General features: G+C 34.3%; 1 protein-coding gene across 1 annotated transcript in view; it reads right to left on the bottom strand.

The window, feature by feature from the left end:
* Positions 1–13,273, bottom strand: part of LOC107666148 (TOX high mobility group box family member 2-like) — a 134,242-nt gene that overhangs the window by 68,256 nt on the left and 52,713 nt on the right. Inside the window, exon 3 of the mRNA XM_016457322.1 lies at positions 2,709–2,768. Coding sequence (XP_016312808.1) covers positions 2,709–2,768 — 60 coding nt within the window. The remainder of the gene's footprint in view (positions 1–2,708; positions 2,769–13,273) is intronic.

Here is a 13,273-nt window from a genome sequence, read left to right as displayed (position 1 = left end):
ATCATTACTGCAGTCTTCAGTGTCACATGATCTTCAGAAATCATTCTAATATTCTGCTGCTCAAGAAACATTTCTGATTATTATCAATGTTTAAAACAGTTGTGCTGCACAATATTTTTGTGGAAACTGTGATACATTTTATTTTTCAGGATTCACAGATGAATAGAAAGTTCAAAAGAACAGCACTTATGTGAAATAGAAAACATCTGTAACATTATAAATAACTTTACTGTCACTTTTGATCAATTTAATGCATCCTTGATTAATAAAAGTATCAATTTTATTTAAAAAATGCAAATCATTAAATATAATATTAGGATACATGTTTGACAGCACATAAACAGAGAGAAATGTGATTTTTAGGTGAAATATTCCAATACTCTTACATTGCAATTGGCCGTGAGGAAGTGATGGAAATTCACCAAAACGCCATGCAGACGGAAGCAGCATTGATGTTTTTCTCTGTTATCAATTCTCTGGCTATATCTGTCTCTCTCTCTCATTCTCAGCTCCATTCAGCTTTCTGCTCTCTCTCTCTCTTGTTGGGCTGCTATTGATCGCCCGAGTCGGCTGGAGGTCAACCCTCGGAGGACTCCAGACTCTTTTGTTGGCGGCGGTTACCGTGGCGATCCTCCGTGACCCTGAACACACAGAGGGCTCGTTAGGGGCCAAGCGGAGACGATCTCTCCCCTACAATCAGATGAGGTCAAAGGTCGCAGGAGGACAGCTCGGTCGACGTGAATGTGAAGACTCCTGGGAAGAACGAGGCGCCTGATCTGAGACCAAACGAGTGTGTGATGGACCGGCGATCAGACCCGTTTCCATGGCATTCATCTTCAATGGAAGCTTTTCAAATAGAATCCGTTTCAAAGTAACAGCGAATGGAAAATATCAAACAGCCAGAATGTCCAGTACAGTGCGCACATGTTGAATTATGAATTATAATGTCAGATTAATGAATAAAACCTGATCATCATGTTCTCCAACATGATCTGAGATGCTGTAAAGAGCAACATGAGCTTCAGCGGAAGAAGAACATCTGAGTCACATGATCAATGACATTTATTTACATTTGATTAGTCGCATATATAATGCAGAATCATTTAATATTTATGTACTCATAAAACCTTACAATGTTTCTATAATATTTCTATAATAGTTATATATTTTCAAAATTTTTACTTATAAAACCTTTCTAAAACATTTCTGTAATATGGATATTTCACAAAATGCTAAAACTTTTTTCCTTACGTTTCATTAGTTACATAGAAATAATGCAAAAAATGTTTTAATATTTGATATTTATAATTTATTGCATTCCGTTTTACTTATAAAACCTTACAGTGTTTATATTTCTATAATATTAATATTTCTCAAAATTCTAAAACTTTGTTTATTTTTTAGGTATGAATTTATTTACTTACATTTGATTAGTCACATAATGCAGAATCTTTTATTATTTATAAATATAAATTGTAAATTATATATATATATATATATATATATTTATTACTTATAAAACCTTACAATATTTATATTTTTACAATATCTTTATTTCTCAAAATCCAAAAGTTTATTTCTAAGTTTAAATTAACTTATTTAATTTCATTTGATTAATCACATGGAAATAATGCAGAATCTAAAAAACTAAAAGTTTGGTTGCAGAGTCTGTTTCTTATTTATTGTATATCCGAATATTTCATCTTTAATTTCAGATTTAAATATTTTGTCAACTATTTTAATATCTCAATATAATGATTAAACAATAGCACATGAGTATAATAACAAAACCAGCAAATGTGGAGTTTACACGTTTTCACATGCAAGTTAATTAATTCAATCTTGTCAAGCTGTGCTTTTTGTAATTATTTCTCCTACTGAACGTCACTGTCATTTGAAGAACCAACAATAGACTTTACGATCTCGGCTGTGGTAAAGCATTTATTAAAAATCTCTCATGAAAATCCATGAGGATCTCATTTAGGGTTTGACATCACCCTGTAACTCAAAGAAATGATGCTGCGCATCTAAACGAACAAACAAATATTCCTTTCCAAGTGTTTTAAAGGAAAGATGAAATTAAATGACACTTAATGACCAAAGCGATGCAGACACAAGGAGAAGAGATTGTTTCTGTTAATAAAGCAGAAAGACATTCTCAGCTAGTTGGGATTGTTTGTCTGGCTTTGGTCAGTCGCTGTGTGTGTGTGTGTGAGTGTGGGTGTGTGTGTGTGTGTGTGTGTGTGCGTGTGTGTGTGTAACATTACAGAGTTAAAATCAGTCTGAACGGCCTGAACCTGGTCAAGCGGAGGAGATACTCAGACAGATGTCAAATACGAGTCTCAAAGTAAACAAACCAAGACAAAAGGAGTGAAAGAGCGAGAGTACAGGACGTTTTTCAGATCTTCTTCTAGTTTCATCCACCATAAGAACTATGACTGAATGATATATTGAATATATGCACAATACATTCATGATTTATCCATTAATATTGGTGAAAAGCACATCATTAGACTAGTTTGACGATTGCTCCTCATCTCATAAGAAAGTCCAGATCATGCATTTCAGAACAACGTTGAGCTCTAAGCCACATGAAAATCAAAAATATGACTAAACAAAATGTTATTTAATTGGAAAATATTCAAATACAGAAATAAGGATGAACGAAACGCTGTAAAGCCAGGCTTTCTTTCAGGTTTGAATCTTACCTGACTCGGGGAGAGGAACTCTTGGGTGTTCTCACTCATGTACATGTTGTCACCATCAAACTGCGGACAAATGGAGAGAAGAAGATTAAAGTTTGATTGGTCAGACAGCCGAGATAAAGGAAAATGATTTGCATATCAGACAGAACGTGGAAAAAAGGGAAAGAACAATTCCATCAAAACCGTCAGAGAGACACGGAGAGAGAAAGAGACTGTGGATCTGCTACAAACTCTAGTGTGCAGCCTATCTAGACAGCATCTTAGGGCACGTTCTTCGTCTTCTGGTTTAATTCTAAAGCAGCATTGTATGCATTGCAACATTTCTACTGACTACTGAAATGTTTCGATTCTAGATCGAAGCTTTAATGTGAACACTACCTTTATAAGAAAGCAAAATATCAGCCATCATATTGGATTCTATGGTGTTTGCTAAAACCACAGAAATCAATATGACATTACAAACTCAACAGACGGTTCAGAAAAGTGGACAGTAGGTCAGCACAATATATCAGTTAGAATATCAGTTTCATAAAATATCAAAAAATAGCATTTTATATAATAATAACAATGATAAAATACATTTTATATTAAATATAAAAACATAAAATATTATATATACTATTATTTTTATTATTATATTTACATTATATCAATTTTGCATTATTGGTCTCATTACATCATATATTTTTACTATATCATATATTATTTTACTAAAATCCAACTTTTATACTGAATACTGAATAATGTTTAAACTTTAAACTGGAGCTTAAATATGAACGCTGCCTTTATAGGAAGGCAAAGGCCATCATATTGGTTTTTGACTATGTAAACATTAATAATACTGATATTGGTTTTGAGCCATCAGTTGTCAGCTTTCACATAATACAATTTTATATAATTTGGTAAAAAAAATAATATGGTAGCATCTAAATTAACTCGTTTTATTCAAATAAAAATTAGTGTTTAGCATCACTGAATCAACCTAAATACATTATCTTAGAGCAAAAATAAATGAATAAAATATGATATCATAATTTTTATGGGTTAAATAAGGTAAAATAGCTCTTTATGCTAACAATTGCAGGTCATCACTTTTTACAGTGCATTTATACTATATATTTATACTAATAGAAACTTAAAATATTTATATTTCTCAAAGTATCTCCTAAAGGTTACTTTGCAGAATCTGTTTTGAATTAATTTAATTGAATTTATAATCAAATTAATAATGCATTTCACAACTGCATCACATTAAAGATCACATTGTCATTTTAGCACAGTGCAAAAAGTCAAACACATGCTGATATTTCATTTGCAAACAACTTTTGCTACTGACAGACTGAACAGGTCAAAACGAGACAGAAAAACCGTCCTGGGTCTGAAATGATGGAGCGGTGCGAAGGAAGGATATGACAGCTCGAAAGAGAGAATTTGAAAACCGACCACAATTGCCCTGCAGCGCGTGTCCTCAGACTGAAAGGTTGAGCACAAACACGTCGCTCCTGCCTTTATGATTCTGAACGAAATTACTCATAACTTCAGCTTTAAATGCAAGAGCAGGACGCGCGCAGCGTCTCTCTTATGAGCTCTGACAGCTGTCAAATATAAGAGAAGAGACAGACACATACAGTTGCAAACAATTTATTAACAAACCCTGGCGAACAATATAAAAACACATCATCAAACGGCTAATCCGAGGAGTGCAGAGGAAGCCTTCCTTATTATGACTGAAGAAATATAAAGGACTCAATTAACTTGCTAATCGTTTCTTTATAGTTATACCTTAATTGCTTCATAATCACTCATCAGACAAAACCTTATTGGAAACAACCAAGCAACAGTCATATTAACACAACAAATATCAGACAAACAAGCCTAAACAAAATAGAGCTCCGCAAACAGGAGGTGCGTCAGTGCGGTGTTTGCTAAGACCACAGAAATCAATACGATACTAGAAACTCAACAGACGTTCAGAAAAGCAGATAGTAGGTAATGCACAATATATCAGTTAACATACAGTATCGGTTTCATAAAACATTTGCATTTTTTGCATTATTGATTTTATAATATTATTACATATATTTGAGATTTTTATGCATATTATATTTTTATATTATTTATTTAAAATTATTTCACACACACACACACACACACACAGAGAGAGACACACACACACACACAGAGACAAACACACACACACGCACACACACAGAGACAAACACACACACACGCACACGCACAGACACGCACACGCACACACACATGCACAGACACACACACACACACACACACATGCACAGAGTGAGAATGAGAGAGTTTCTCTCTTTCTGTGCCTCCTCATCTCTCTCTCTCTCTCTCTCTCTCTCTCTCTCTCTCAGAGAAATGTGATATTACACTGGCGTATAATGACAAAGCCGTCAAACAGCTGATAGGGGTCGTAGAGCATTTCCAATGTGAACACCTCCCTCCCCCACATGCATATTATATGGATATGAGTGAGTGTGTGTGTGTGTGTGTGTGTGTGTGTGTGTGTGTGTGTGTGTGTGTGTGTGTGAGAGAGCTAGACAGTCATCATGCATTTATATATTCCATACTGCAAACTGCAGCATCAATAATACAGTATTACAGCATCTCATTGCACACACACACACACACACACACACACACACACGACTAAAGGCAGCGCTGATAGTTTTGTTGATCGTCTTCTTCTAGAAACGCACCAGCATATCTGACCCCCCACCCCACCTCTAATTAAGATGCAAATATATCCAAACGCACTATAGACATCTTCACAAATTACACCCTTTCACTGTGTGTGTGTGTTTGTGAGAGAGTGTGTGGGGGTGGTGTGAAGTTATAATGGAAGATTAAAAGATTTTCCCCCTTATCTGTAGATTCTATTACATTCAGACACGTGTGCACTGAAATATACACAATATAGCGTTTAAACATTTTGGGGTCAGTATGATTTATTTTAAAGAAAGAAATACTTTAATGTGGCAGGGATGCATTAAATTGATCAGAAGTGACAGTAAAGTCATTTCAAATGTAACAAAAGATTTCTATTCCAATTAAATGCTGTTCTTGTGAACTTTCTATTCATCTGTGAAGCCTGAAAAATAAAATGTCTCACAATTTCCACAACAATATTGGGCAGCACAACTGTTTTCAACATTGATAATAATCAGAAATGTTTCTTGAGCAGCAAATCAGTATATTAGAATGATTTCTGAAGATCATGTGACACTGAAGACTGGAGTAATGATGCTGAAAATTCAGCTGCGGATCACAGCAATCAATTACATTTTAACATAGGTTCACATAAAAAACAGCTGTTTTAAATTGTAAAAATATTTTACAATTTTCCTGTATTTTTAATCAAGTAAATGCAGCATTGGTGAGCAAGAAAACTGGCAAAACCATTCATTTCAATTCTCCACACAAACTTACTACACACACTTAACTTACTTACCCAGATAAATGTTTTATCACTCAGTAGTTGCTCTTTAATTGCTCAGGAGACTTATTTGAGATTTTCTGATTGCAGATGCTGGTATCTGTCAGGGTAGAGTGTGTTTACGTGTGTGTGTGTGTGTGTGTGTATACCTGGTATTTATCACTTTATGGGGACCAATTGTACCCACAAGGATAGTAATACCAGTACATTTTGACATTTGTTAGGTCCCCATGAGGAAACAAGCATAGTTTTATGAAAATCTAAAAATGCAGAAAGTTTCCTTTAAGGGGTAGGCTTAGGTGTAGGGTAAAAAACATTACGCCTATGTGTGATATGTGTGTGTGTGTGTGTGTATGTATCCTGATGTAAGAGTCTATAAAGCATTTCACAGACAATCATTAACTCTGTTAATACAGCTCATATTATATCACACCTTTCCACTCAAGGCCAGTTCCTGTAGAAAGAGCCACAACTACAAACACCCGTGTATACAGTTAAAAACATACCGAGATTCAATAAAACATTCATTCTGTTTTCATGTGGTTTCTACTAAAACAGCCCTCAAATGACCTGTGTCTCTGCGTTTCAGCGTCTGTGTTTCCATACTGCACAGTATGTACTTAGTATGTACTATTTTTAAATAGCATGTTAGAATAGTATACATTATGCAATGTATGCAAACACTAATATGCTTTATTCTCATCACACGACCATTTTCACACAGCGATTGTGATTGATTTCACGTCTGCAAACGGAAGGTCAAGTGCATCGCATGTGGTTTACAGTTCTGATGCATATTGCACATTTTGACAAATGTCATCCAATGCATGCAGAAGGGTGTACACAGTATACATACTACAGGACTAGTATGACTAGTATTTGTCCACCTCCTCTCTCTCTCTTTCTCTCTCGGCACGTCTGCCACGCCAGGCTTTTCTATTACCTGTCTAATTGCACATTCGGCAGTGACAAAAGCTCATTAGTGCTTAATTACACACGTGTTATTTAGTACAAACATCTCCATTTGGGCCCCTTTTGCCGTGTAATTGTTCTGCGGGGACGGTCGTTGAGATGAAGGGCACGTCGCAGAGATTCGTACTGAGTACGGAAGGCTGGAAGTAGGTCATGTGCCATAGCAATAAACAAGGAACGCTGCAATAAAATAATATAGTCACACACACACACACACACACACACACACACACACACAAATGCACGCATGCCGAAGCCAGTAATATCCAAAGCTCATGTAATATTTACAGTGCACTAATAGAAAGATGGCAGAGAGAAGTAGACTCTTTTGCATCTGAATTTCAGAGAAAGCTGCAGACTACATTAAAACTGCTGGGTTTTGAGAAGTCCATGTGTGTGTGTGTGTGTGTGTGCTAGACAGCATGTGTGTTTTTGCACCATAGAAATCTGACTATAAGATTATAGTGAATACTATACAGTACAGTGGATGCAAAGGTCTGAGAGCACACTGAAAATATGAGCTTTTGTTTATTTAAACCTGTTTATTTAAAGGATAATGAAAAGTATAAATATAATAGAAATATTTATATTGTAAGGTTTTATAAGTATAGGCATATACTATAAATATTAAATATTAAAAGATTCTGCATTATTTTTGTGTGACTAATAAATTGTAAGTAAATTGGTTCACTTAAATGTAGAAATAAACAGATTTAGGATTTTGAAATTATTTCAATATTACTGAAAAATAAATAGTGTAAGGTTTTATAAGCATAAATATATACTATAAATGATAAATATTTAATATTAAAGTATTCTGCATTATTTTTATGTGATTAATCAAATGCAAGTAACTGAGTTATTTTAAAAATATAAGAAATAAACAGATTTTGGATTCTGAAAATATATAAATTTTTTATAGTTATGGATATATACCATAAATTGTATATATCAAATATTCTGCACTATTTATGTGTCATTAATCAAATGTAAGTGAGTTTATAAAAACTTAGAAATAAATAGGATTTTGAAAATATATAAATATTAAAGAAATGTAAGCATTATAAGGCTTTATAAGTATAACTATATAGTAGAAATATTAAATAATAATGATTCTCCACTATTTCTGTGTGACAAATCAAATGTAAGTATATGAATTCATTTAAACCTAGAAATAAACAGTTTTAGGGCTTTGAGACATGTAAAAATAAAAATAAAAATGTTAATATATGCCATATATTATAAATATTAAATATTGAAAGATGATCTCAGATTATGCTGGAGAACATGATCGCCAGGTTTTGTTCATGAAGCTCCAGTGTATCTTGCATTTATTAGTTCAACTTTTTACTCAGACTGCTGATAGTATAATCTGTAATTAAAAATTTATATTCAAAGGGAAAATGTGAAATGGAAGCATATTTCACAAGCAGCCTTGAACTTTTGAACCCCACTATATTTTTTACTTTTTAAACTTGATGCAAAAAAGCAATAAGCGATGCAAATAACAATGATAAAGTCACTTTAAATGCACACTTGTGAGTGGCTTATTGCTTTTACAAAACAGCAAAAAAAAAAAGTCCAATTAATAGTTAAAACACTAACTGAAAAAGCAATATAGTTCATTAGTCTAATTGTGGCTGTTTACGGCTGACAAACTTGTGCATTAATGTAGAATATGCATTAGCCTTCAAATGCAGCTCATCCAATCAGAATGAATAAATCATCGTGGATGCTGATTGGTCGATACAGTCAAAACACACACCAATGATGTGAAACAGCTGTTAGCATGACCTCCGGTGCTTAATTAAACCGCTAAACACACTTCGCTTCCGTGCAATTCAATCCAGTTCACTAGAGTCCAACTGACATGTCAGTTTGCTTTGGTTCTGACCTTTGGTTCAGTCTCAGTTACTGTAATCTGGCAACAAGCGGCACCGTCCAGGCCTACTTGGACCGAGCTATTCAAACAATCCAGTTGTTGCCAGAACAGCGTCGAGGAGAACAGCGGCGGTAATGACGGCAGCCAGCGGTGCTCGTCTCCTCTCCGGAGAATGAATAATATTCTGGCAGAGCCGAATCTAATAGGCGCTCTCTCTTAGATATTCAGCTGAGAATGGCACTTATGAAATATTAATATCATACAAAAATATGGCAACTCCAGCGCACTCCATCTCTCAAACTCCAGCGTAATTGACTATGCGAGTCTTTCCAAATCAGGCAGCGAGGAAGCGAGAGGGAGAAAGAAAGGAAAAACAGAAAGTAGGAATATGTCAGCTTTGCAGCAGGGCGCTTCTCACAAATGAGGACGGATTAAACGTACAGACGTGACAAATGGACGACGGATCTGATGACTGCATGAAAACACAAACACACACGCGGCAGCACAACACAATTAAACAGCCGTACCGTGATTGTGTGTCACTAAATTATGATGATTGGACGTGTTTACACATTCAGATAAAGTAAAACATTAGTAACAAACACTTGAATCATAGATGGACCACGACGAAAATATATTTAAATGAAAACCTCAGTGTTTATTCCTAGGTTAGGGAACGGACCGTGCTAAAACCTCCTCAAACAATTTGTCATGTAAACAAACTAATACACAGAAAAAAATAATAAATGTATTTCAATGCACTTCACTGCAGATTTGTCAAAAAATAACACATATCGGGCCACGCCCTCCATCTTCTCTGATTGGCTAATCATATGCTCACAACAAATTCACGAGCTCCAGATGTGGCTGTTATTATGAGGCCTTATTTCAATCTTATTTAAAGCTCAAGTATCAGAAACACATGTCGTGCTGCCCATTTAAATAGCATCACATACTACACAAACACACAGACCACAATTCAAGAGCCTTCTTAAAAAAAAAAAAAAAAACACCTTAAAAACATGTTTAGGTGTGAAAGCTCAGATACAGGGACTCCTAACAAAAGTACTATAGTACTATTACAAAATAAATGAATAAACAATATATTATTTTATTGAATTCTTTCATAATATTTGATTATTAGTCAAACAACTGTGGATTTTTAGACATTTTATATATATATATATAATTATAAAAAATACCAGAATTTTTACTTTTTTCATTAACAAATGTGCTTTATAAAAAAAAAAACATTTCGTTTTTTTTTTTTTTTTTTTTTAATCATTGTCATTTAACCCAAAGCCAAATAGATCTGAGAGATTCAAAAAGTATTCATATTCACTTAAATATTACACGATAAGTATCTACTATCCATGAGGAAGCCAAATGTTTTTTAAAGACGACACAAAATAACATGCACAAAGATTCTTAACAATATATTTTTGAATTTGAATATTGCGATGGGACTAGAAAACATTTAACTGTGATATTATTTGTTAATATTATTTTTATGACCTTGGTTAGATCAGCAGAAGAGTACATGTATGTTCATAAAAGTTATAGAATGTTGATAAAAATTTTGAAAATATGTAGACTATTACTAAACCATTCAATAAAATGCACTGACGAATTGAGCTGATTTGTCTTTAAAGTATTTATTAAACGCAGATGTATAGTTTTATTAGCAGTTTATGGTGTTTGGATGCCCATAAATCCGTATCACATGAGATTATAGTCCAGGATTACAGAGATGAGAACTCAGTTTGAAAAAACCCACAAATTGGCATCAGTTGACACTGAGAGCTGCAGGTCCAAACAACGCCAGCGCTGCTCCCTGGATTACACATCAAAACATTACATTAGCGCATATTTAGAAATTTGAGATCTCATTTGGCTAATCCTGCCGTCTTCAGACGGTTTAGTGTCAACACCTCGCTGTGTGTTTAACGTTTAGCTTACAGATCAAATGGCAGCAAACGAGGGAAAACTCTGTGAAGAAAACTCATTAATATCTCAATTTTATAGATCTATTATCTTAATGAATGACAACTTTTGGCTCAAAAGTTTCATCTGAGACAAAATTGAGACAACTGAGCTGTAGGAAAAATCATAAATGATACAGTATCTCTTGAAAATCTTAATAGTTTCTCCTAAGCAGTAATGAGGTTTAATGGAGCGCAAATTCAGAAAACATAGGCTATGTTTGAGATGTTTCTCCTGAGAAAACAACCCAACAATGTCTCAAATTGTGCTCAGATTTGCCTAAATACCAAAAATCCGCAATTATAAGTCAAACATCTCAATTTGAAACATTTCTCATCAAATGATCTGAGCTGCTCCACATTCATTTTATAGCTCTATATTATCACTGGATGACAGCTAGTGACTCATTTGTGTTTATTTCTGCTAGAAATTTTAGGAGAAATATATGAGATGAAATTGAGACATAACTGAGCTATGATTGAGCAACAGAGATGAGATTAAATCATCGAACTCAACTCCAGAAAAACAACCCAAGATTTGTCTCAAATGAGATCTCCCCAATGTCTCAAATTGTGCTCAGATACCAAATCAAAAGTCAAAGATCTCAAAACATTTCTCATAAAATGATCTAAGCTGCTTAACAATCATTGTATACCTCTATACTATTACTAGATGACAACTATTGGCTCATTTGTGTCTGTTTATTTCTCCTGAAAGGTTTTGGGACAGACATCTGAGACGGTTGAGACATAACTGAGCTATGAATGAGCAACAGCGATGAGATTCAATTCAATCCTAAAATGTTTGTCCTGGAAAAAAAACAATGACATTTGTCTTTAAAAAGATCTCACCAATGTCTCAAACTGTTCTCAGACATCAAAAATCAGAGATCTCAATATGAACTCATCAAATGATCTGAGCTGCTTAAAGGGATAGTTCACCCAAAAATGAAAATTTACTCACTCTCAAGCCATCCTAGGTGTATATGACTTTCTTCTTTCAGACGAATATAATCGGAGTTATATTAAATAATGTCCAGGCTAATCCATGCTTCATAATGGGAGTGGATGGTAGCCCAAAATTTGAAGTCCAAAAAAAAAAAAACATCCATTATAAAAGAAGCCCACACGGCTCCGGAGGATTAACAAAGGCCTTCTGAAGCGACGCGATGCATTTGTGTAAGAAAAATATCCATATTTACCACTTTATAAACCTTAACCTCTAGCTTCCGCTAACTGTCGTACGCACGTTCACGAGAGAGTGGCATCCAGCGGAAGACATAGGACGTAGGCGTAGCATAATCTCCGGTGAGAATATGCTAGTCTCGCGAGAACCAAGTTTTGTTTACAGCAAAGGAAAACCAGTGACCTCTTGGCTTATATCAAAATCCTCCGACATTTTTCTTTACAAATCCTCGTTTTGTATTACTACTTCTACTACTACTTCTTCTTTGGTGTTTATTGGCGGTTGGCAACCTAACTTATTGGTGCATTACCGCCACCGACTGGAATGGAGTATGCATCAGGATATTTGCTTGTATATAGTATAGAAATAAACATAAAAACCAAGCAAAACAAATAAACAAACTAGAAATGAAAACAAAACAAATAAAAAACAACTATCAAAAGACTATATTCTTTTACATCATTTACTTTCTTTCACAAATTCAATAATATAATCATACAACTTACTAGCTGTTTTCCCTAACAAACCTGATAAAGAAAAGTCATTGTGTTTTACTTTCTTCATTGAATGAATAAGACAATATCTCTCATTGTTGTATTTCATACAGTGAAGTAATACATGCTCAACTGTTTCTTGTTGTCTACAGTATATACACTCCCCAGTAGGGTGCTTGCCAATTCTACACAATGTACTATTAAGTCCAGTATGACCAATTCTAAGGCGTGTTATGATATTTTATTCCCTTCGATTCCTATTCTCCTTTCTCCCAGCATCAACTATTTTTTGTATATTATATAAATGTCTACCTGTTTCATTGTCATCCCAATATACCTGCCAAACTGATTGTGTATATGTTCTAATGTATACTTTAGCTTCTGCTTTACTTAATAGAATATTTAGATCTACTTGCTTTATTCTTAGAGTTTGTTTGGCCAGAATATCTACCTTCTCATTTCCCTCCACACCAACATGAGCAGGAATCCAAATGAATTGTGTAGACATACCCTTAACTTTTATATCATACATCTTGCAGAATATTTCATTGATGTTTTGTACAAACATTTCTCATCAAACGATCTCGGCTGC

The sequence above is a fragment of the Sinocyclocheilus anshuiensis genome, unplaced genomic scaffold (assembly GCF_001515605.1).
Source record: "Sinocyclocheilus anshuiensis isolate Anshui unplaced genomic scaffold, SAMN03320099.WGS_v1.1 scaffold447, whole genome shotgun sequence".
NCBI lineage: Eukaryota > Metazoa > Chordata > Actinopteri > Cypriniformes > Cyprinidae > Sinocyclocheilus > Sinocyclocheilus anshuiensis.
Note: the sequence above shows the minus strand (reverse complement) of the source record. Positions and strands in the feature narration are given on the sequence as shown.